The sequence below is a fragment of the Musca domestica genome, unplaced genomic scaffold (assembly GCF_030504385.1).
Source record: "Musca domestica strain aabys unplaced genomic scaffold, Musca_domestica.polishedcontigs.V.1.1 2, whole genome shotgun sequence".
Taxonomy (NCBI): Eukaryota; Metazoa; Arthropoda; class Insecta; order Diptera; family Muscidae; genus Musca; species Musca domestica.
The window spans coordinates 47,685,724-47,713,250 of record NW_026712249.1 but is presented as its reverse complement, the minus strand read 5'-3'; the positions used below and the strand labels follow the sequence as shown (position 1 = coordinate 47,713,250).

Here is a 27,527-nt window from a genome sequence, read left to right as displayed (position 1 = left end):
ATACAGTTGATAAAAAGGCGAACTAAAAAAAAGCGAATAAAATCAATAACCAAAGAATTCGACTTTGTGATTGAATAAATAATTAATTTAAAATCCAAATGGAATATAATATAAACAGAAATTGATAATTATGTTTGTAATTCAAAATGAAATTGATGAATTCAATAACCTAAGGCGAAAGTTTTCATAAAAAATAGATGTCATGGAATTATTATTTTTTTTTAAAATAGAGAGGTTTTTTCTTTTGAAAAATATATTCGTTTTGAAGCCTAAATGGGGTGATAGACTCATTCGAGTTAAGCTGCCTTGTGGGCGGTGGTGGGTGGTTGGGTTTTTTTTATTTCGAAACTTTTCATAATGTTATACTCTTTATTGTTTCCTTTGCTGCCTTCTTTGATTTTTTCTACCATTTCCGGCTTGTTTTCGGCCACTCTGATTTGCAGTGGAGCCTTGTGACGTTTTCGACATTTGATTCTTTGGCACACTCATTCGATTCGTTGTTCGGCGTAATAACTTAATGAATTTTCTCAAATAGGTTAAATAACGGGATTTAACAAATTTCAAATCTATTGGACTAATATGTTTCAAATTGTTGTCATTAATGTCTGCGTTTTTGTTCCATCTCAGCGGTGAAACCTTTTTAATGTCAGTGTCGAATTGCAGTAGCTTTTCCATTCTTCGCCGTGATATTAGCAGTGAATTAATGGTCCGATCTGCTTTGGATTTCGATGTTGTATTGTTGACAGCATGCTCAATATTGCAGAGAATCGAACGGGCATTGTTACGCAATGACAGAAGTTCACGTGAGGTTTGACTCTGCTGCATACCTTTGTTGTAGTCCCAATCAAGTTGGGCCCGATGCAAGTAGTCGAAGGCAGCAACATAGGTTTGCATTTGACGATGGCAGCGACGGAGAGATATCTGCAAGAAACAAAGTAAAGGACATTGTTTTAGTATTAGAATATTTATAAAAAAAAAAATTATGAAAAAAGGGTAAAGAAATGTTAAAAGTCGGCCGGGGCCGACTGTACGATACTGTATATCCAACTCTTATTTTGCATAATAAACTTGAATTCGGATCAAGGATATATATTGAAGCTATATCCAACTCTTGCCCGATCTCGGTAAATTTTGTCAATGGTACTTCCGAGCTCTATGAGATATCTGGTACCAAATATCATTGTTATAGGCTACATATTACGAATATGAGGGATTTAAACACCAAATCGAATAATATATGGGAGCTACAGCTATATCTGAACCGATTTTCACCAAATGTGATGTACTAGCTTTTATGCTGAATTCCGTCGGAAGTGCCAAAATTCAGTCCATTTGGGCTGACATTGGTCATTTGGTGCACAAAATAACCTGAAATCGGATAAAAATATATATGGAAGATATATCCAAATCTGAATAAATATTGATAAAATTTAATAAACGTATTTCAGAGCTATATCTGATTTCTGGTACCAAAGATCATTGTTGTCGAATGTACAGGGTGGGATGAAAAAACTGAAACCAAATTCAGACTGCTGTTATTTCTAAACCACTCGTCCGACAGCTGTTAAAATTATTCCAGTGACAGCTTATTATATTGTTTACAAGCGCACAAGAGCATTTTGGTGAGAATTTTCCAGAAAAAAAGTTATTGAGCATGGAATTCAGGAGATCGAAACTCGCATCGCATTGGCCGAAAAAAGGCTCGTGGGCAAATATTGAAAAATGTGCTCGAGGTAAAGCCATTTAAATTCTAAAAGTGCAATAGAAAGAAAATAGACTCAAAAGAGCTAAAGAGTTGCTTCGCTTGGCCGAAAGTGGTGAACTGCCGAATTTGGTTTTCTCCGATGAGAAAACATTCGTTGTCCAGTAGTTTGTAAACAAACAAAATTATCGTGTTTACTTGCCAAAGAGGTCAGTTGAAAATGTGCACCTTCGTTTGGCCACCAGAACTCAAGCGCATGCCATGGTGATGGTGTGGGCCGCCATAACAACTCTCCGCTCGTATCAATCGACCGTTGCATCAGAATAAATGCAGAATATTATAGCGAAAATATTCTGGAGGGTGTATTAAGGCCTTGGGTTCGCAAACATGTTGGCCGCAGACCTTGGCATTCCAACAGCATTTCCCACCATCACACTCAGCACCCGCCACCCAAGAATGATTACAAAATGAGGTTTCTCGCTTCATTTCCAGCGCACAATGGCAACCAAAATCTCCGGATACCAATCCTTTGGACTATTGTGTCAGGAGTATTGGCACTAAAAAATACCAAAGTTTCGATCACCTCAAGCAAGCGCTTTGCCGGGAATGGGCCAAAATACCGCGGAGCAAAATTCGGGCAGCGTGTGACGGTTTCATTGGCCGTTTGAAGGCCATAATTCGTGCCAAAGGTGACCAGTTCGAACAAATCTAAACTTATTCTAAAATTTGATGCTATTTCCGACATTTTTTGCTTTCATTCAATAGAACGAAAGAAAGAAATTGTAAAAATTATGGCCTGATTGGTGAGCAATAACCGTAAAATCAGATGAAGGTGTGTATCGAAGCTAAATTAAAATCTGAACCGATCGCAACAAAATTTGGCAGAGGTATTTTCGAGTTGTATTTTATGTGCGGTCCAACTATCATTGTTGTCGAGGGCATATTAAGCATGTGAGGGACTTTCACACCAAATCGGATGAAACTGAATGAAACTAGGGGGCTATAGCTATATCTGATCATATTTAATGTAGTTGCTTCTGGACTGAATTCAGCTTCTAGACTGAATACAGATGTGCCAAAATTCAGGTAATTTGGGCTGATATTTGTCATTTGCTGCACAATTAACTCGAAATCGGTAGAAAAAAATATATGGGAGCTATATCTAAATTTTGAACCGATTCTCACCAATTTCAATAGGGTTCGTCTTTAGGCCAAACAAATATTGTTTGGAGAATTTCACCTCAATCGGATAATAAATGCGACCTGCATTTTGTTCACAAAAATTAATGGGACATGGATAAATCAACACAGAAAGTGATTCTACGAAGATCTTCAAAATGACTGTGGGTCTATCTCACGTCCTTCTCCATGTGGCAAACAAATGCACCAAGACATAATACCCTTACCACTATGTGGTGCAGGGTATAATCATATTTGTGTATTCTATGGTTCAAAATAAAAACAAAATATACAATTCCGTAATATTTTTCAATTAATTTCCGCTAGACATTGCGAATTGCCACACAAACACACACCGTTCACGATTTCAATGCGGCGGCACAGTTCAATGAACTTCTATTATTTGATCAATCATTTCGAATGACAATTCGAGTGCACACTCGGCTTACACCACACACTCATCTGGTGAATGATGTGTGCCAACACTGAATTCATTGATGGCATTAAAACAATTACAAAAAAAAAAACTATTAATAATTCATTGAAAACAAATAAATAGCTATAGCTTTGAATAGATTCTAAATACATTGAGAGAAAAAGTATTTAAAAACTAATAAATCAATACGATTCGATATGCAATAGCTTGTGGACACCGCATTGTACAATACGATCATTCATGCCGCATTTGATAAACCCAACACGAATGTTCGAATGTTTTTATTTGAGCAAAGGCTCAAAAATTAGATAATAACGTCCTTATGGGGGCACTGCAAAAAATTTAATCTACAGTCTAGAATTTGTGTGGCAGTCATATCAGTTGTCACAGCCATTCATATAGGGCATACGCCAGTCACGTGTATATGTACCTGCAGGAAAAAAAACTCTTGAGTCGAATTTTTAATCAGTTGGAGTTTTTTTTATTCGATTGCAGAATTCATCATCATAAACCTTCAAAACACTCAAAATTCAAAGGAATTGTTATGTGAGACGATAATGTATAAATATTGAAAACATTAGGCAGATGAGATTTTAGTCATGAAGAACAATAAATATCAAATTATAGGATATTCGATTAGAAGTTGGTCTTTAAATTATGCTCCGTTATATAAGGACCGAAACGTTGACTATAATTGATCAATATAACTTTTTTTTTTTTAAATTTCAAGGCCCTATATTTCGTATTGTGTTCTCTATTTTGATTCCAAGATGTGTGGGGTCTCAGGCAAATATTTCGAGGTTTTGCAACGGAAATGTCTGTATTATGGAGAAGAATATAACAATTATTCAATAAACTATCCGAATAATTGTTTAATAAGTTTCGTATTAGCCGCGAACAAAATAAAAAAGTAATGTTAATAAACAGCAACAACGCCGTATTTCATTTAATCGCAAAATAAGCAAATTAAAAAAAAATGGAGACTGGTAATGACAAGAGCTGGACATTGAATTTTAAAAACGAAACGATAAAAATTATTCTGCAAAATAAGTCCTTTGAACTTAATATATATATATATATATATATATATATATATATATATATATATGTATATATATATATATATATATATATATATATATATATATATATATATATATATATATATATATATATATATTAAGTTCAAATATATATATATTAGAGCTATATCCAAATCTGAACCGATCTCGATAAAATTTGGCATAGATATTTCTGAGCTGTATTTGATATATGGCCCTGAATATCGTAGTAAGCAGTGCATATAATAATTTGATGTACTTGCATCTAGACAAAATACGATGGGATGTACCAAAATTCAGGACTATTGGACCCGAAACCGGTTGAAGATATATATGGGGCCAATATCCAAATCTGAACCGTTCTTCATAAAATGTGATAGAGGTTTCTCTGGAATGTATCTGATAACCGGTACCAAATATCACTGTTGTAGAATGCGTATTACGAACGTGAGAGACTTAAACACCAAATCGGATGAAACATATATATGGGAGCTATACCTATATCTGAACCGATTTACACCAAATTGAGTATGAAATGAAGTACTGGGTTATAGGATGAATTTTGTACTGTTTGCCAAAATTCAGTTCATTTGGACTGATATTAGCCATTTGGTGCATAATAAAGCTGATATCAAATAAAGATATATATGGGAGCTATAACCTAATCTGTACCGATCTCGATCATATTTAAAAGGGGTATTTTCGAGCAGTATCCGATGTCCGGTACATAATATCATTCTTCTGGACTGCATACTACCCCAAATCGGATGAAACATATATATGGAAGCTATAGCTATATCTGAACCAATTTTTTTGCAAATTTGATGTACTTGCTTCTAAAGAGAATTCGGTGGGATTTACCAAAATACAGGTCATTTCGATTTATATTAGCCATTTGGTGAACAATTAACCCGAAATCGTTATTTTGTTTAAGATTTCGTATTTGAAGTTCGGAACCGTAACTACAGCCTATGACAAAAAATTGCTTATGCAGGACCACATTTTCGTATAGCCTCCAGTTTTCAATTGAGTGGTTTTTTTCGACGGAATTTATTGAAATCTTTGAAATTTCTTTTAAATGGTGGAGGATTTTAGAAGGTACAAAAGGTTTGTCGTTCTGTTTGTATCTTATCGAATAACAATTTTAGACCCTAAAAATTATATATTTTCTTGATCATCGTAACGTAGCGATTTTCCATGTCCATGTCCATGCGTCTGTTTTAATTGGGCTAAAATCGAAATCTCTATTTTTCCTGAACTTAACTACTTTTTGACTTGGAAACATTACAATAGCTCTTAAAACATCACCCTATATTTGTAAATAGGTTATTTGCATTATAGAATGCAAATATTTATGGCAAGCAAAAAAAAATGAGAGCACTCCACACTCCACTCCACATCTTGTCAATTCTAGGTCTCCTGAAATAATGAAAAAAATTATTGAGTAAGCTACAGAATGCTTACCCCCAACAAACAAACACACCCTTCCACCCGCCTTCCCAAACACAATAAAAAAGAAAACAAAAACAAAAAACGACTGGGGATTCCGCTGAAACCAAAACAACAGCAACACCAACAATAACAATACCAACAACCGGCAAATTCATGTGATACAATTGAATGGTGATGATGATTCATTGGCAATTCTATGGCAACTCAATATCTCAATTATTGACGTTAAATAGTTTGTGGTGAGCGCTTTGCTTTATGTATCGAAGCATTGTTTTGCCTCTTCAAGACTTATGGCATATCGAAAGCAGACATATGTACGTACATATGCATGTATGTTATGGTGGGGAGTGGGGGGAGGACAATCATGCTTCCATAAAATTATTGTACGTATTGATTTCAATGCAAAAAAAAGACCGTATTCGAACCCTTCAATATATATTTTTATATGGCTGTAAAAATTTACCACGTCTGTGACGTCAATGGGTGTCGTAGTTATTGGAATTTCTTAAAATTCTGGTAATTTTTAATGACAACATCATGACTAGGTTAAGTACGGTAAATGCTTGTGTGAATATTGTGAATATCGTCACCACCGACGTACCACATTATTTGATTTAGATTTTTTTCATTCTATTTACTGTCGTTCAATATTCCCAGAACTTATGTCGAGATATTTTAGAATTAACATTTTGTAGCTGGTACTTACATTGGATGGTATCTCAATTTGTGGCAAAAATTTGTATTTCTCATCGTATTTGTTCCACATGCTCATATTTCGAATATCTATGGCAGCCAATTGTCGGACATTCAGAGAATTATATTCGATGACTGTGGCATTTTGAAGCTTTCGTAATGTCTGAAACAGAAGAGAAAAAACCAAATACAAAGGATTATTAAAGTGAAAATGTCAAGGCAAAAGTTCAACAGGTTCGGAACGAGTTAGACGGATTAGCAGACAGCTGTATTTTCTCACCCTACGACCATGTACGTATAAAAAAGCAGCAAGTTGGGATGAGCCGACATTTAAAACTTCCAGAAGAAAAGTTAGAATTCAAGCGTGATAGTGATTTCTTTATATTTGGTTGGAAAACCACAAGTGGCTATCGTTAGAGTACTCCAGCATTTAAATGTGAATAAATCTTTTGTGTCTCGTACCATCGCTTGTTACCGTGATCCTGGTAGCGTAGCCCGACGTCATGGAAGTGGACGGAAGAAAACAGCAACATCAGCAAAAATGGTTCGAAAAGTAAAGAAGCGAAATAATCGAAACTCGCGTCGCAGTGACCGAAGAATGGCTCGTGAGCTGAACATATCGCAATATTCCATTCGGAAAAAATTAGCTCGGGGTAAAGCCATTGAAATTCCAAAAAGTGCAAGAACTTACACCGCAACAAAACGAAAATTGAGTCAAGAGAGCTAAAAAGTTGCTTCGCTTGGCCGAAAGTGGTGAAATGCCGAATTTGGTTTTCTCCGATGAGAAAACATTCGTTGTCCAGCAATTTGTAAACAAACAAAATGATCGTGTTTACTTGCTAAAGAGGTTAGGTGAAAATGTGCACCTTCGGTTGGCCACCAGAACTCGAGCACCGGCCATGGAGGATTTTGGAAAGCATGGCTGGCACAAAAAAATACCAAAGTGTCGATCACCACCTCAAGCAAGCGCTTCGCCGGGGATAGGACAAAATATCGCAGAGCAAAATTCGGGCAGCGTATGACGGTTTCATTGGCCGTTTGAAGGCCGTAATTCGTGCCAAAGGTGGCCAATGCGTACAAATCTAAACTTATTCTAAAGTTTGATGCTATTTCCGATATTTTTATACCATCCACCTTAAAAAGGAGGGTATATTAACTTTGTCATTTCGTTTTTAACATACATAAATATTTGTCGCAGACCCCGTAAAGTATATATAATCACTATCACCATAAAATTCTAAGTCGATTTAACGATGTCCGTCTGTCAGTCTGTCTGTTGAAATCACGATACAGGCCAACATTATTTGACGTAGAACTTCAAAATTTGGCAGTGCAATTTTTATTATGTCTAGGATGGTTGGTATTGAAAATGAGATATATCGGTCCACGTTTTGGTATAGCCGCCATATAACGGTACCGGAATTGTTTCAAATTTGGTATTTAAAATTCGTATAAAATCGTGACAGAAAATTTTCTGTGCAGGTACATGTCCTAGTATAGCCCATTATATAATGGTACCACCCGTTATTCGGTATTTTGATGATTTTAGCGACATTATTCACCGATTTTTTTTTCAAGTTTCGCATTTGAATTTTGTAATGGCTCACGACAAAAGTTGCCTTTGCAGGTCCACCCTAATATAACGGCTACATTCGCAATTTTTATACCCTCCACCATGGGTAGGAGAGTATATTAACTTTGTCATTCCGTTTGTAACACCTCTAAATATTCGTCGTAGACCCCATAAAGTATATATATTCATAATCAGCATAAAATTCTAAGACGATTTAGCGATGTCCGTCTGTCTGTCTGTCCGTCTGTCTGTCTGTCTGTTGAAATCACGATAGAGCCCACATTATTTGACGTAGACCTTTGAAATTTGGCACAAGTGTGTGTATTGTCCCTAGGATGGTTGGTATTGAAAATGAGATATATCGGTCCACGTTCTGGTATAGTCCCCATATAACGGTATAGTCCCCTCCCGATATTCGGTATTTTGATGATTTATGCCACATTTTTTCACGGATTTGTCTGAAAATTGGTATTTGTAGGTCACAACGGGTCCCTGAGCGTGTGGCAAAACATTGCATGTATAGGTCCACGTTCTGGTATAGTCCCCATATAACGGTACCTCCCGATATTCGGTATTTTGATGATTTATGCCACATTTTTTCACTGATTTGTGTAAAAGTTGGTATTTGTGGGTCATAATGGGTCCTAGTTCGTGTGGCGAAACATTGTAATTATAGGTGCACGTGTTGGTGTAGCCCCTATATAACGGTACCTCCCGATATTCGGCATTTTAATGTTTTTTGCCACATTTCTTCTAATGTTCTTTTACCCTAGGGTGGAGGGTATTAAAAGTTTGGCCCGGCCGAACTTAATGTTTTTTTACTTGTTAAGATTTAAACAGAATTTTCAACGGATTCTATTCTATTTTTTTTTTTTTTTTTTTTGAAAATTGCCAAATTTGTGCCAAATGGTGGAGGGTATACAAAGTTCGGCTCTTCCGAACTTACAGCTTTTTTACTTGTTTTTATTTATTTATTTTTTAATTTATTTATTTATTTATTTATTTTTTTTTTTTGTTTTTTGAAATTTGCCAAATTCGTTCTTAATGGTGGAGGGTATTTGCCGGGCCGAACTTACAGCTTTTTTACTAGTTTTTTTTTAGGTAATAACCCATTACCGTTAATCCCGAAGGTGGTTGGCTTACATTGCCTTGTAATGGGTTATTGGGCTCATATGGCAACCAAGTTCTTGGGAGGCTTTTGCCTCATTACTGAAGCCAATAAAAATATCCATACGTCCACCCTCAATATTTAATGTAAAATGATTATTTATCTTTTATTATTCCCCATATCGTCAGCTTCCACTTACCTTTTTCATTGGCGACTTCTTTTTGGCTGTTTTGCTGTCATTTATATTCACATAATGTCCACCGCAGGGATTATACCAGACAATATCATTCGAGTTCATGGTTTGGTCATACAGATCATGCCAACTTGTATGACGTTTGTGTAATAATCTCTCTTCAGTTGCAATATCAGTCTCCGATTGGTGTTCGTAATGATGATGATTAGCGTTATTATGATGATTATTATTAATATTGTTGTTGTTATTGTTATTAGTATTGTCCAATAACAAATTCAACTGAGCTTCAGGATGTTGCAAATGGCCATGTTGCATTCGTGTTAAAGGGGCCGAGGAATGGAGGTGCTTTGTGTGGTGTTGCAGTAAATTATGTTGTTGCACCGGAACAGATGCTAAAACCGATAGATCTTGGACAGCTTGTGATGGTGCTGATGCTGGTGGGGCGGATGGCGAAGACGACGACGATGACGACGTCGACACCGAGGCTCGAACTGGAACTGCCATGGCAAATGCCGCATTTGATTGCTGTACACTTAATACTGTTAATAACATGGTAATCACGGCAAATAGTTGTTTGTAACTGTCTATAGTTAAGGAGGTAATTTTGTAGATTTTATGCGTGCCTAGAGTTAACATCCACCAAAACTGGCAAGTACAGCAGCGGCCACCACCTAGGCAATGATGTCGTTGCTGGCAGTTACAATTATGACAACTAGTGATGCTGTTGTTGTCGTCGTTGTTGGTAAGTTGTAATTGGCGATGTTGTGGCTGGCTTTGATCTACAACCACGGCAGCGAGTCGTTGCTGTTGAGTCTTATCTTCGATGTGACGAGAGCTGTAATAAGCCGCCGACGATGATTGTTGTCGTTGTTGTTGCTGCTGCTGCTGCCTGTGTAACCGTTGTTGATGCCAGTTGTGTGCTTGTCGCCTTACATTGGCTGACTCAGGCAACGGCACACTTTGTGGAAAATTGAGTTGTTTTGGGTTAGCCGTTTTGTTGCTATCTCTCTGGTGGTTGCCTTATATTAGCAACCAACACCTGTTGCAAGCCAAAAATGGAAAAAAGAAGAAAAAAAAAAACAAAAAAATTAAAAAAAAAATCAAAACACAACAAAATAACCGAATATTAGCTATGAATTATTGTCATTTTTGTTGTCGTCGTCGTGTGTTGATGGCAATGGTTGGTTAGTTACTATTTGTTTGTTGCTTGTCTTACAAATATTTACAAATTATTGTTATTAAGTCTATGGCAAGCTTTGTCATGTTAATTGCTGGCTGGCTGACACACCACTCAATAACTTTTCCCTTAAGGAAAAATTTTTATGAGATTTTTGTTTTCGTTTCGGTAAGTTATTGGCTGGTGGTCGGTCTCATTAACGATTGTATCTACTGTGCAAAGCTAGTTGACGTTTTTTTTCCTGTGCCGCTGCTGCGGCTTGTTATTGATTTGTGGTGGCGATGGCGAGAGTCAAGTCAAGTTATAGCCGTATTGGAAAAAAACTTATTTTCGTATAAAAATCCCCATAAATTGGGATTTTCCAAATTTCGTTTGTTCGTTTCTATTTGAAAATTTATGCATGACGAAAAGGTATTTTTTCGTGTATCTTGGTGGTGGTGGTGTGTGTGCGAATTTTTTTTCACCTGACGCAAATAGTTTTGCCACATTATTATTGTGTTGTGATGAATTCAAATGTCAAAAGTGTAGATATATTTTAGAAAGGTAAGTTTTTGCTTTAAAAACGTCGTCGATCATCTCATAGACGTACCTCGGTAAATTGCATAAACTCAAATTATAATATTTGTTGCATTATCGCCACAATTTCATTAAGTGGGTTTTATTTTGTACACACAATTAAAATGATTTAATCTTAATTAGAGGGAATTAAAATTACAAACAAGTTAATAAGGTGTGATGATCGGAAAGGCCGAATTTGGCATACATTTCATCAAAAAAGAAAGGAAATATTTGGAAAACCAGTAAAGAAGGTATAAAAGTCGGACGGGCCGACTTTATGATACCCTACACCACTTTGCTAATTTAGTAGAGCTCAACATAACAATTAAAAGTTTTTTTTTAAGGGAGAATTCAATCATACACGCTATGATTATAATTGTAATTTAAAGTTCAAAGGACTAAGTATGTCGAAGCATTTGTATCTATTAAATTTGGACTTGTATTGCCCATTTGGTGCACAATTAATTTGAAATCGGATAAAGATATATATGGGAGCTATATCCAGATCGGAACCGATCTCGATGAAATTTTGCAAAGATATCTCTGAGCTGCATTTCACATATTTCCCTGAATATCGTTGTTACGGAGTGCATATTACGGCTGTGGGTAACCAATATAACAAATCGTATGAACAATATATATGGGAGCTATAGCTATATCTGAACCGATTTTCACCAAATTTGACATACTAGTTTCTAGACTCAATTCGGTAGTAAGTGCCAAATTTCATCCCATTTGGACAAATATTAGACGTTTGGTGCACAATTAAGGGTAAATCGGACGAAGTTATATATGGGAGCTATATCCAAATCTGAACCGATCTTGATAAAATTTGACAAATATATTTCTGAGCTGTATTTCATACATTTCCCTGAATATCGTTGTTACAGAGTGCATATTACGGCTGTGGTTAACAAATATAACAAATCGGATGAAAAATATATATGGGAGCTATGGCAAAATCCGAACAGATCTTCACCAAATTTGACATATTATCTTCTAGACTCAATTCGGTCGTAAGTGTCAAATTTCATCCCATTTGGACAAATATTAGACGTTTGGTGCACAAAAAAATATTAAATCGGACGAACCGATCTCGATAAAATTTAGCAACGGTATTTCTGAGCTGTATTTGATATATTTCCCCAAATATTGTTGTAACAGAGTGCATATTACGGCTGCAGAGGACTAAAATAACAAATCGGAAAAACAATATATATGGGAGCTATAGCTATATCTCAACCGATTTCGATCAAATTTGGCATATTTATTTTCAGGCCTAATTGTGTTGTATGTGCAAAATTCCATAATATTGGGGCTGATATTACACTTTTGGTGCACAATAAAAAGCAAATCGGACGAAGATATATATGGGAGCTATATCTAAATGTTTACCGATTATCTCCAATTTCGATAGGGGTCGTCCTTGGGCCAAACAAATGACTTGTGCAAGTTTGAAACAAATAATTATATATAAATTATGCCACAATATATCCATTACTTTGTCTGCGAAGTTTGTTTTACCTTAATTATTTTTCCATGCCTCGTTAGCATGACTTGAGTTAACAAATATTTCAATCGGCAATGGTTTCTTCACTTATATTTTTTCGCTTCCCACAAAAAATTGCCAAATCATTCAGGCTGACATAAAAAAAACACACCAGAGGGAGGTAAGAACGAAAAATGATTCATGCCCTACCTCATTTAAAACATTTGTATCGACCTTAATCAGAGAGCAACAATAACAAACAATCATTAAAAAAATTGTGTGACACCAAGAGCAATTGTTTTATTTCAATTCTCAGGTTTCTCTCTGAGCGATATATGAGTATTTCAAGTTATCAACAGCACGTTCGATATCAAGCAGGTTATTGGCAGCATTTAAATTTTATTAGCACTTGCGTTTAGTTTGTCATTATGTTGTATGTAATTTATACCCTAAATGGTGCAAAATGATTTTAAAAAACAAGTAATCAGAGGTTGTAGCCGTGCGGGGCCGACCATGTGCTACCCTACAAAACTAAAATATGGTAGAGGTCCCCTTATGTTCAAATCCATTTTGGAAGATTTCGCTATTGAAATTATGTCATTGAGAACTGCTCAGATATTACCCTTAGTTTTTTGACCGGGGACATTTGCCCAATATTTACGCACTTCGTCATGCTCTTAGTTACAGCTAAATATAGACCAATGATCATCTAAAATTCTAGACTTCTTCCCTGTTTTTTACTCTCTTCTCATGCATAATTTCGTGTCGATTGGTTTCAATTGTGTGATCAGGAATCAGGATCAGAGGCCCCTCTGTATCTCCAAATTTAGACTCATCTATATGATTAGCTGGTCTACGAGATTTGGCTATATTCGTCAACGAAATCAGCATAAAAAAGTCAGAAGTTAGCCATTGTGTATTTCCGATTTTGCCTATAAGTTATATTCGGTGTATCCGTAGAATAGAAATGTTGGTATTTTTTTTCACACAAAAGTAGTGGTCCATTCTACTCGCTGTCCTAAACTCTAACTTCATTTCGTGTCCTTTTGTTTCTATTTATAACCTTTACAACAGCTGCAAAATCAGAAACATTTTTAGTTGTTGGTGCACTTCAACCCCTAAATATATTACGACATCTTTGAAAATAATAGGTCTAGCCCTTCTGAGCCTAACCCTACCCTTATGAAAAATTTCGTGCAATCTGTATATAAAAATCCCAACCTGTGTTGTAATTTGAGTCATCGTTATAAAGACGTGGACCCGCATAAGCAATTTTTGCCACGGGCCATTAAAACATTCAAATACGAAATTTAAAACAATTCTGGTAGATAATGCCCTCAAAATACCGTATTATACAAAGACCTGGACCTCCATTGGCATTATCAAAAAACCGAATATAGAGTGGTATTTTTACATGGGACCTATACGAAGACGTAGACATGCATAGACAATTTTCGGTAACAGGCTGTAGCTTCCATTACGAATTAAAAAGACGACATTTGAAATAATTCACGTGGATACTGTCCCTAAAATAATCAAAATACCGAATATTTGATACAAAAGAATTTTGGTTAGAATTTTCCAGAAAAAAGTTATTCGTGATGGAATTCAAGCGTGATAGTGTGATTTCTTTACATTTGACTGGAAAACCACAAGTGGCTATCGTAAGAGCACTCCAGCATTTAAATGTGAATAAATCGTTTGTGTCCCGTACCATCGTTCGTTACCGTGATACTGGTAGCGTAGCCCGACGTCAGGGAAGTGTACGGAAGAAAAAAGCAACATCAGCAGAAATGGTTCGAAAAGTAAAGAAGCGACTTGATCGAACCCGCCTCGCAGAGTCCAAAAAATGGCTCGTGATCTGAAAATGTCGCAATGTTTCATTCGGCAAATATTGATAAATGAGCTCGGGGTAAAGCCTTTTAAATTCCGAAAAGAGCACGAACGTACACCGCAATAGAAAGAAAATAGACTCAACAGAGCTAAAGAGTTGCTTCGCTTGGCCGAAAGTGTTGAACTGCCGAATTTGGTTTTCTCCGATGAGTAAACATTCGTTGTCCAGCAGTTGGTAAACAAACAAAATGATCGTGTGTACTTGCCAAAGAGGTCAGCTGCAAATGTGCACTTTCGGTTGGCCACCAGAGCTCAAGCACTGTCCACACTACTGGTGTGGGCCGCCATAACAGCCGATAGTGGATCTCCGCTCGTATTAATCAACCGTGGCATCAAAATAAATGCCGAATATTATCGCGAAAATATATATTCTGGAGGCACGCAAAAATGTTTGCCGCAGAACTTGGACATTCCAACAGGACTCAGCACCAGCGCCACCCAAGAATGTTAACAAAATGAGTTTCTTCGCTTCATTTCCAGCGAACAATAGCTCGGATACCAATCCGTTGGACTCTTGCGTAAGTATGGAGTATTTTGGAAAGCAAGTTTGGCACTAAAAATTATCAAAGTGCGATCACCTCAAGCAAGCGCTTCGCCGAGAATGGGCCAAAATACCGCAGAGCAACATTCGGGCAGCGTGTGACGGTTTATGGCCTTTGAAGGCCACAATTTGTGCCAAAGGTGACCAATTCGAACAAATCGAAACTTATTCTAAAATTTGATGCTATTTCCGACATTTTTTGCTTTCATTCAATAAAATTTAAAAAATGATGTCAAAATTATGGCTTTTGAATTTGTTGCAGTTTTTTTTATTACCCTGTATATAGCTTATTTTCGATGTTTAAAATCCTGCAAATCTATAGCACATCTGATAAAAATGTTATAAACCTACTTCATTTCCTTTGGAAGCTTAGTGATTTCCACAGATGGACATAGAATTTTATGCTGATCAAGAATATATATACTTTGTGGGGCCTAAAGCGTATATTTCGTGGTGTTACAAACGGAATGACGAACTTAATATACCCTCCATACTATATAATAATATGATCAGTAATATAATAATAAAATAATAAATATATGGCATATTTCCGCCAGGAGTGAATAATGCCTTGAGACCATTTCCAATATTTAAACAGTTTCGACTTTTACTTGGGCCAAACTCTCCCTCCCTCTCACTCTCATTTGCTATAATGACTACCTCCGCTTTGTTGACATAATAAATGTTTGTCAAATAAGATTAGCTCACTAATCCAAACTGCATAAATTACAATTATTCTTATTAGCTTTAGCTGTTAAAAAAAAAACGAAAACAAATACAAAAAATCCCCGCCAAGTTAATGTTAGACATTCAGACGACTACCTGCATTTTTTTATTGTCTGTTGTGAATGACGATAAGAATTTTAAGTAGCTCTACACTCAGAGAAAAAACATGAGAGGGGACTCTAAAGATTTAAGATTTTATTAATGTTTAAAATAAACACATTATAGATCACTTTAAAACTATAATTTTAGTTATACCAAAATTTTTTTTCAGAAAAAAAATCTTTACATAAGGAAAAAAATGAAAGTGGCTCCTAAAGTTTCAAGAACTTATTAATTTTCAAAAAAGAACAAAAAAAAACATTATAGATCTCTTAAAAACTATAAATTTAATTATACCAACATTTTTCTTCTAGTGTACAACAAAAGTGTTTAAGAGCCAGTAAATTGGCATTAAAAGCACGAGATACACCGCCGTCAGGTGAAATTTTATATTTTTTTAGTCATCTGGAATATTTTTTGTTCAGCTTTTTTCGAAACCTTGTGATTTTTTGTTTCTCATCGCTAATCGTAACATATATTTTTGTGTTTGGGTTTTTTAATCGCTCATTCTCTCAGCCTTTGTGTTCGTGTGTGTGTGATGAGATCTACCTCCACAGCCTACAGTCGTCATAAAATAGCTGAAGATGCGTTAACGCTATCATGACGTCTATAACACTTCGCTTTCATTCATCCGAGATTATAAATAAACATTAACACGCAAAGATGACTGAATGTTCTCATGACCACGTTCACATGGAGCCGGGGCCATAAACCGTTAATAGAAATATTAACAATTATAAAACCTCTAATGATATTGGCTCTGTTTCGGAAAATTTATCGAATACTCGATCGATGAAACTTAAACGCAATTTTTTCATTTACTTCAAAACTGAACTTATTTTTTATTTTATTTATTTATCTTTTTTTTTTTGAACTAACAACTCTGATGATTTTTTATACAGAACCAGTACTCCGTCCGCCAGGCCAAGTATTTTGTGAACAAAACCCAGGTCGCATTTTTTATCCGATTGAGATGAAACTATATTTTTTTGGCCTATTAAAATTGGAGAGAATCGGTTCAAATATGGATAAAGCTTCCATATACAGGACAAGGTGAAAAAAAAATCTGCAATCAACTTCAGACTGCTGTTATTTCTAAGCCCACTCGTCCGACAGCTGTTAAAATTATTTCAGCGACAGCTCATTATATTGTTTACAAGCCAACAACAGCATTTTTGTGGGAATTTTCCAGAAAAGAAGTTATTCGTGATGGAATTCAAGCGTGATAGTGTGATTTCTTTATATTTCGATGGAAAACCACAAGTGGTTATCGTTAGAGCACTCCAGCATTTAAATGTGAATAAATCTTTTGTGTCTCGTACCATCGCTCGTTACCGTTATACTGGTAGCGTAGGAAGTGGACGGAAGAAAACAGCAAGATCGGTAGAAATGGTTCGAAAAGTAAAGAAGCGACTTGATCGAAACCCGCGTCGCAATAGTCGAAAAATGGCTCGTGAACTGAACAGATTGCAATATTCCATGTGGCAAATATTAAAAAATGAGCTCGGGGTGAGGCCATTGAAATTCCAAAAAGTGCAAGAACTTACACCGCAACAGAAAGAAAAAAGTCTCAAAAGAGCTAACGAGTTACTTCGCTTGGCCGAGTGTGGTGAACTGCCGAATTTGGTTTTCTCCAATGAGAAAACATTCGTTGTCCAGCAGTTTGTAAACAAACAAAATGATCGTGTTTACTTGCTAAAGAGGTCAGCTGAAAATGTGCACCTTCGTTTGGCCACCAGAACTCAAGCGCCGGTCATGGTGATGGTGTGGGTCGCCTTAACAGCCGATGGTCGCTCTCTGCTCGTATTGATCGACCGTGGCATCAGAATAAATGCCGAATATTAAAGCGAAAATATTCTGGAGGGTGTATTAAAGCCTTGGGGACGCAAACATTTTGGCCGCAGACCTTGGACATTCCAACAAGACACTGCACCATCGCACGCGCCACGCGCAATAATGGTTACAAAATGAGGTTCCTCGCTTTATTTCTAGCGAACAATGGCCACCAAATTCTCCGGATACCAATCCGTTGGACTATTGTGTCTGGAGTATTTTGGAAAGCAAGGTTGGCACTAAAAAATACCAAAGTGTCGATCACCTCAAGGAATGGGCCAAAATTCCGCAGAGCAACATTCCGCAGCCTGTGACGGTTTCATTGGCCGTTTGGAGGCCATAATTCGTGCCAAAGGTGACCAATTCGAACAAATCTAAACGTATTCTAAAATTTGATACTATTTCCGACATCATTCAATAAAATGTAAAATAAAGCAAAAATTATGGCGTTTGACTTTGTTGCAGTTTTTTTTCTGATCTCACCCCGTATATCGGAGCTAAACCGGTTTTCACCAATATTTAAAGTATTTGTTTTTGCCTGCATTCCATTGGAAGTGCTTAAATTAAGTCCATTTGGGCTAATCAGATTGTTTAGGCATTTGGTGCACAATATACCCAATATTGGATAAAGATATATGTGGGGGCTATATCATAATCTAATCTGATCTCGATAAATTTTGACAGAGCTATTTTAGAGCTCCATAAGTTCTTTGATACGAAATATGTGGAGAGCATATAGCGCTTGTGAGGGATTTAAAAAACCCAAATCGGATGAAATATATATATATATATATATATATATATATATATATATATATATATATATATATATATATATATATATATATATATATATATATATATATTTATAAATTTATAATATATATATATATATATATATATATAATTCGTCCGATTATATATATATGCATTTTGTTCACAAAAATGCATGGACAGACGGACCTCCATCCGTCCGGCTGACATACATAAATCGACTCAGAAAGTGATTCTATGAAGATCCTCAAACGTAACTATGGGTCTATCTCGCTTCCTTCTCCATGTTCATCAAAATGTTCGAATTTTAACTTTCTCAAGGATAACAAATTCTTAGGCTTGCCTACACGTGTGTCCGGTACAAAAAGTTCCGTATTGAGTCATTTGCACTTGTTGTTTAATGTTTTCGACCCGACATAATGTGTGTCACACTTGTTTATGTGTGGGGTATGACGACGTTATTTTCAAAAATTATTTTTAGATAAGATTAAATATGACAATTGTTTATACAAATAAAAATGATAACTAAATTTAACTTTTTTGGCCAAAAATATTTTTTTTATCACATGTCTACCCATGGAGCTTTTCTTCCTATTCGAAAGCAATTTCGGAAGGGCATTTGTGTGTGTGCGTTTTGTTTTTTTTTTTTTTTTTTTTTTTTGTCATAAGAAAATTAATAACACACGTTAATGCAAATTAGGTTCACACGCCCTGGATAAAATGAAGACGTTTATTTGTGACATAGCCTAGAAGTTTGATTTTCAATTCGCAATTATCACGCCAATTCGTTTCAACACACATAGCCAAGTCAAATTGGATTTAGTTTGGCTTGCTCTCATTGCAAGTAGTTTGAGCCAGTTAATTTTTGTTGAGCGTTTATAGGTGTTAATAGGCTCTTTTTGTTGGCACTCATTTTTGTTTATCTCAATCGATGATGTGGGCTTGAATGAAAAAAACACACTTTTTGGTTTACACGCTTGCAATGACGTCAAATTGTTGTGATTTTTAGGGGAATTAATTGCTTTGAGAGTGCGTGTGTTGCTGAGTTCCGTAAATTGTTACTAAGCGCGTTTTATGGATTTACAAGATCGTGTGTTGAGTCTGTGATTCAAATTGAGGTTAGATTGTATTTCAAAATAAAGGCAGATCAAGCCAGTTGGTGTTGGGATCAAAATATTTTGCATTGTTGTTTTTATACCCTACACCACATAGTGGTAAGGGTAGTACGACTTTGGGCATTTGTTTCTAACCGAGAGAAGGAAGCGAGATAGACCCTTAGTTACTTTGGAGGATCTTCATAGAATCACTTTGTGAGTCGATTTATGCATGTCTGTCTGTCCGTCAAGGTATTCTTGTGAACAAAATGCAGATCGCATTTATTATCCGATTGAGATGAAATATTTGCAAACAATATTTGTTTGTCCCAAGGATGAACCCTATCGGTAAAAATCGGTTAAAATTTAGATATAACTCCCTTATATCTCCAACCGAGTTCGGATAAATTGTGCACCAAATGGCCAATGGCCTAGTGACCTGAAATTTGGTAGATACCACCGAATTCAGTATAGAAGAAAATACATCAAATTTGGCGAGAATCGGTTCAGTTATAGCTATAGCTCCCATACAATGTTCTATCCGATTTGGGGTTTTAAGTCCCTCAAATGCGTAATATCCACTCCACATGAATGGTATTTGATACCGGACATCAGATACTGTTCGATACTGTTCTGTCAAATTTTATCGAAATCGGTTCAGATCAGGGTATAGCGCCACATATATATCTTTATCCGATATCAGGTATATTGTACACCAAATGGATAATATCAGCCCAAATGGACTGAATTTTGGCAATTACGAGATCAGCACTTCAAATGTGGTGAAAATCGGTTCAGATATAGCTATATCTGCCATATATATGATTTATCCGATTTGGAATTCAAAGTCCCTCACACGCGTAATATGCATTTCACAACAATGATCTTTGGTGCCAAATATCAGATACAGCTCTGAAGTAGGTTTATCAAATTTTGTCAATATCGGTTCAGATTTGGTTATAACTTCCATATATATCTTCAACCGATTTTGGATTAACTGTGCACCAAATGGCCAATACCAGTCCAAATGACCTACATTTTGGCACATTCGACCGGATTTAGTCTAGAAGCAGGTACATTAAATTTGATGAAAATCGGATCAGATATAGCTATAGCTTCCATATATAAGTTTTATTCGATATGGTTGTTATCGTATCGTAATATGCATTGATATTTGGTACCAGATATCATGTAGATCTCGGAATTACCTCTGCCAAATTTTATCGAGAACTGCTAAGACTTGGATTTCTCCCATACATATCCTTAATCCGATTTCAGATTTATTGTGCATTTGCAATGGCTAATGTCAGGCCAAATGGAGCGATTTTTGTGGAACTCGGCGATATATATTTTTTAATGTAATCCTCCTCGAAGTGATATCATGCCTATAAAGCAATAATATTTGTTTTAAGAGATTATTTTGATAAATTTTGTGAAAATCGATTCAGAATTGGATATATTAATTCCCTTTGAAATCAAACTATAATTGCTCTAAAGCCAAAATTTTATAGGTGGTATTATTGACTTCAAACAAATTCTTTTGTTACGGGAGCTCTACTAAATATGCATAGTGGTTTAGGGTATCATATAGTCGGCTCTGCCCGACTTTTGACTTATTTTTTTTTTTTGCTCTTTTAAATAAGTTTGTATTAAATACAAAAGTTTGATTGAAATTTTCAACTTATGAATGGGAAAAATCCGGATTTATTCATAACATAAATGTTTTACCTAAAAAATGTAAATCTTCTGGATTTCTTCACAAAATAACCAATTTCTATACTTGTAAAAAAATATGTGACGAAATTTTTGCAGAATAAAATTCTACACTTTTCTTTTGGCGAGGGCACTCTAAAATAGGCTTATAATTTGTAAATAAAATTATATGTTTAAAAAAAAACCGGTTTGACTTTTATGTCTGCAATGACGTCAGTTTATTTTTCGCGTTTTCTTATGTGTTAATATTTGTGAGAATGTGTAATTTTCGTAGGGTCCATAAACTGTTGCCATGCGAATTTTAAATCTTAAAGATCGTATTGGTTGCCAATTCGAGTAGGCTAGATTGTATTTCCAATGAAGGCAGCAACGTTTAGTAAAAGTTCAGATGTTACTTTATTTTTTTGGTTTTTTTTTCGGATATAGCTGATCTTAACTTTGACGTTTCTAACAAGAAAATAACAATTGGAGCTATAGCTATACCTGAACCGATTTTCACCAAATTTGATATTTGTGCTCCATGATTGTATTAGGTTGGATGTACCTAAATTCAGGTCATTTGGAATTATACTGGACATTTGGTGCACAATTAACCCGAAATCGGTTGAAGAGATATATGAGAGCTATATCTAAATCTGATTCGATTATCACAAATTTCAATAGGGTTCCAATCAAATGTAGTTTGGAAAATATCATCTCAATCGGATAATAAATACGACCTGCATTTTGTTCACAAAAATACATATAACGATACGATCGGTATTTGTATGATTTTAGCTGCATTTTTCACCGGAATTGTTTCAAATTTTGTATTTGAAGTTCGTAACGGGTACTACAGCCTATGACAAAATATTGTCTATGCAGGCCCACGTCTTATACACCCGAATTGTTTCAAAATTCGTATTGGGTACGGCAAACTATGACAAAAAATTTTCGATGCAGATCCACGTTTCATACAACGTTACCTCCAGATATTCGGTATTTTCATGATTTTAGCGACATTTTACAAAGGAATTGTTTCAAATTTTGTATTTGAAATTTGTAATGGATACCACAACATACGACTGAACTTTGCCTATGCAGGCCAATGTCTTATACACCGGAATTGTATCAACATTCGTATTTGAAGTTCGGAATCCTGTAGTACCGATTCCTATGACGAATTATTACTTATGAAGTACCACATCTTCGTATAGTCCCCATATAAGGGGTTTCATTTTCCATCGGATTTTTTTTGAAAATTTTCAAATTCCTTCAAATTGGTGGTTATTCTTTTTTACTTGTTATACCCTCAGCCATATTGATCGAGAGGGTAAATATCATTTGATATGGCCAAAACATTCGTCGTCGAAATAACGGTTTTAGACCCTAGGTCTCCTTGGACCAAATCCCTTTCAGGACATTTGGAGTCGATCTAGAGATGTTCGTCCGTCCGTCTGTCTGCCTGGTTGGTGCGCACGATAACTCTCGGAGGGAGTATCCGATTTGGTCCAAACTTGGTACATCGTAATATTTTTGTCAAACTTAGATCGAGTTCGGAGATGGGCAATATCGGTCCAATCCCCACAGAAGGTCGAAATTTTCAAAAAAAAAAAAATATAGAAAAATACATTTTCTGCACAGAATCCCGATTGTGCTCCAACTTTGCAAATCCAAATATTTGCGTCAGTGGTAGGTCAGTTGCGAAAATGGACAATATCAGTCCACTCGATCAAGTACATCCCCCACAAAGGGTAAACACTTTGAATAATTACAACTCTTATAAAATGTGCGTCCGATTGTCTTCAAATTTCACACATATCAATAGTTTTATTAACCCAAGGTCTGGTGTTAAGATGGAAGATATCGGTTCCCTCCTTCTGGTACCTCCCCCACAAGAGGGTAACAATTTTGAATATGCATGGAGCTCATTTAACGCGAAATTAACAGTTCAACTCAAACTTGGTACATCGCAATATTTCTATCAATACTCGATCAGCTCTGAGTATGGAATATATCGGTCCATTCTTTCTGGTACCTCCCCCACAAAGGGTGAAAGTTTTAAATAACAAAAGCGATAATAAAATCTGAAATAAGTTTTAGGTTCTCTTCATATTTTACACCTTCCTTTATTTCTACTAACGCCAGATCTGCTTGAATATAAAACAAATCGGTCTACTAAAAAATTCGAAATTGATATCCGACCTTCTGGTACTTCTCCCACAATTTGATTTAAGACCGATACAAAATGGACAATATTGGCCGTTCCATCGGAACCTACTCATAGAGGGTCACCAATCATAACAGAAGTCAAAATATATTGAAATAATCGAGCACTGGCTAAGGGTATACATCTGCCGGAGAAAAACCGACTGATTCTTCTTAACTTGTTTTCTTTATTTTTTAATTATTTTTTGCAATGGTAAATCGATAATACCACTTCCAATTACACTTGTTTTCTGCAGTTTCAAATCATTTAGAAACTGTGATCATTTTCCTCAAATACAGCTCTGACATCATAGTTCAAGTAAAAAACAAAAACAAATCCAGCAGAATTTTTGAGAAACTTGCACCATACTGCACACTCATCTATAAAGCATTTCAAATTTGATACACAAACCTGCCCTTTGTTAATCGAAATTGTCCTCCCCCTTTCTATCAGCCCATATGAAAGATAAGAAAGAATAAGACAAACTTGCTTTAGGCAGCTGCTGATAAAAAAACTGATAATGAAAAAGAAGGGTAGGTCATACCCGAAGATAGAAACGTCACATAAGAAATGTGGTATGTGTTTCTTTTTGCCAATTTTTGCAGATTTAACTACCGTTTGGACTCTGACCCAACACTTCGGATGAAATTGATCGAAACAATAGTAATTATTGGCTGTTATCGCATATATGTGTGTGTGTGTGTGTTCATAACTATGTTGTTAGCAAATTGATAATTGAAGTCTCTCTCAGCCAAGAGGAAAATAAAAAATTGGAACAGATGGAGTGTGGAGTGCATATTAAAGTTGGTAATTTAATGTTATCTTTTGTCAGGTGGTCTTAGGCAGTTATCTAAAATTAGGGCCTTGCTCATTAAAAAGTGATTTATGAAATAATATTCGTTGCAATGCTTCGCCTACACATCTAATCTAATCAGCTATTGCTTTTAATAAGAAAATTGATAATTAGTATTAAGTCAAAATTATCTTTCTCCAGAGAAATGTATGGGTCTCTTAAATATTCTAAGATTTGTTATATATTTTGGCGACATTTTGACAGGTTAGTATTCAATATTCGATGTCAACAAAAGTTGTTATTTCTATAATTTTGTTCGGATTGTTTTGTAATACGATAAAAGCTTGAGTTCAGCAGAGAAGCAAGTGCGTAGGTTCCGAAAGAATGGACCAATATCGACCATTTCGTACCTAAATAAATATGATATAGATTTTGCGACCTCTCAGGTTTGGACTATATTCGCTTTATATGAGTTATGTGATAATTTGTAGAAAATGTTGAAATGTGCGTGAGATATAGTCGATCGAAGTATATTCAGGGTGAGATGAAAAAACTGCAACCAACTTCAGACAGCTGTTATTTCTAAGTCACTCGTCCGACAGCTGTTAAAATTATTCCAGCTCATTATATTGTTTATAATATTACAAAAGCATTATGGTGAGAATTTTCTAGAAAAAATGATTCGTGATGGAAATCGAGCGTGATAGTTTGATTTCTTAATATTCCGCTGGAAAACAACAAGTAGATATCGTTAGAGCACTACAGTATTTAAATGTGGATACATTTTTAGTGTCTCGTAATACTGGTAGCGTAGCCCGACGTCAAGGAAAAAGACGGAAGGAAAGAAAACAGCAACATAAACAGAAATGGTCCGAAAAGTAAATCGAAACCTGCGTCGTAGTGGTCGAAAAATGGTTGGTGAGCTGAACTTATCGCAAAATTCCATTCGGCAAATATAGAAAAAATAGCACGGGGTAAGCCATTGAAATTCCAAAAAGAAAGAAAATAGACTCAAAAGAGGTAAAGAGTTACTTCGCTTGGCGGAAAGTGGTGAACTGCCGACTTCGGTTGCATCCGATGAGAAAACATTCGTTGTCCAGCAGTTTGTAAACAAACAAATTGATCGTGTTTACTTGCCAAAGAGGTCAGCTGAAAATGTGCACCTTCGGTTGGCCACCAGAACTCAAGCGCCGGCCATGGTGATGGTGTGGGCCGCCATAACATCCGATGGTCGCTCTCCACTCGTATTAATCGACCGTATCATCAGAAAAAAATCCGAATATTATGGCGAAAATATTCTTATTAAAGCCTTGGACACGAAAAACATTGTGGCCGCATACCTTGGACATTCCAACAGGACAATATATATATATATATATATATATATATATATATATATATATATATATATATATTTTGTCCTGTTGGAATGTCCAAGGTATGCGGCCACAATATATATTTTCGCCATAATATTCGGATTTTTTTCTGATGATACGGTCGATTAATACGAGTGGAGAGCGACCATCGGCTGTTATGGCGGCCCACACCATCACCATGGCCGGCGCTTGAGTTCTGGTGGCCAACCGAAGGTGCACATTTTCAGCTGACCTCTTTGGCAAGTATATATATAAATATATATCCTAATTACGGACGGACGAACGGACGGACGAACGGACTGACATGCATAAATCGACTCAGAAACTGATTCTATGAAAATCCTCAAAGTAACTATGGGTCTATCTCGCTTCCTTCTCCATGTTACAAACAAATGCACAAGGAACAACTCTAGTTTAGTACCCGATTACCCGATATACACAATATAGGTATCGTTGGAAAGGTATCCTTGGAAACTTATGAAAATACGTAGCATACGTAGCATTTTGGAAAGGTGAGAGTATCAGCTGATAATTGCCATCAGTTTTGTTGACCCCCATAATGGGCTAATTTTTAAACTATTTGGGGGTTTTTATAAAAATCCGGATCCGATAATTTGACTATAACTTCCGAACCGTGACCACTTACCCCATCACTTGTTGGATAGGTATTTTCATAAGCTTTCCAACGATATTGTCTATATCGGGTAATTGGATCCGGGCCTAATCGGGGTCTTAAACCCGGATTTTGGGGTCAAAAATCTGGGGTCCCGGGTCCGTCCCTCAAGAAAAAAATAGTTTTCCGGGATCATGTTAAAATACCTACCACTGGAAAAAATAAGCCATGCTCAAAGACATAATTCCCTTACCACTATGGGATGTAGGGTATAAAAAATAACCTTTTTTAGTCTCAACCGAATTCTAATTTCAACAGTTCTATACCCGCAATACACAATCTCTCGTTGGTGATGTGGTTAACTTCACATAAACGTGCATTTGTTACATATAGAACCAATAAATTTGCATTAAGCAGGCAGCTCTTTTCTACCAAAAAAAAAAAAAAAAAAAAAACAAAAAAACAAAAAAAAAAAAAACTAAAACACTTCAAAACTTAAGAAATAAATTATAACTCAATAAACTGTGGAGAGAACACTCTCACAGAAATTCTTCAATGTGAGTCATTTTAACTGTTTCATTTGTCTTGCAAGGTTATTAACGAAAAGGGTGATTACCTTAATAAATTTATATAGATTTTTTGCGATTAAGAAGTTCGAGAGGACACCCAACTACGAGAATAAAAACCATAAATGATCAATTATGCTGATATCATTACACACACAGTCGCCCTTCACATTCAGGTGCACATATCTAAGTAAACTGATAATGCATTTTTCAAATTGTTATTATATATTTAAATGTAGTTTGCAACATTTGACACACACCTGCGTCGCGTGGTGGGTAAATACCCACATAAACACACACTTAAGAATTTCAACACCCAAAATCTTATTGAAAGAAACAGACGGCAGCGAAGATGTGTAACTTCAGAAATGAATTTCACAATTTTTTTTTTTGTGATTTAAAAAAAATCTTATTATTAAAATTATCAAAGAAAAACAATTATGCTTACCATTAAAAAGAAGAAAATAAAATTCAAATTCATAAAAGAATTGAAAGGAGTTTAGAATTCCTTGGAAAAGTTCTTATCTACCATTTGGGGAGAACCGATTCAAATCACTTCACAAAAAACAAAACAATTTTTTTTTCAATTTCACTTTCAGTTATTAATTAATTTATTTATTTTTATTTTCGCTAATACCATGCAGAGGGTTTAGGAATTTATAAGTTGTTACCACTTTTATACGTTGTTACCACTTCC

At 35.7% G+C, this 27,527-nt stretch overlaps 1 protein-coding gene across 1 annotated transcript; it reads right to left on the bottom strand.

Annotated features, from left to right (window-relative positions):
• Window positions 1-27,527, bottom strand: LOC131802092 (probable serine/threonine-protein kinase roco11). Its single transcript, XM_059121463.1, has 4 exons — window positions 27,279-27,527; window positions 9,404-10,436; window positions 6,537-6,686; window positions 1-921 (listed from the first exon to the last, which is right to left on the bottom strand). The coding sequence occupies exons 2-4, from the start codon at window positions 10,031-10,033 to the stop codon at window positions 370-372; spliced, it is 1,332 nt and encodes a 443-aa protein (XP_058977446.1). The 5' UTR covers window positions 10,034-10,436; window positions 27,279-27,527; the 3' UTR covers window positions 1-369.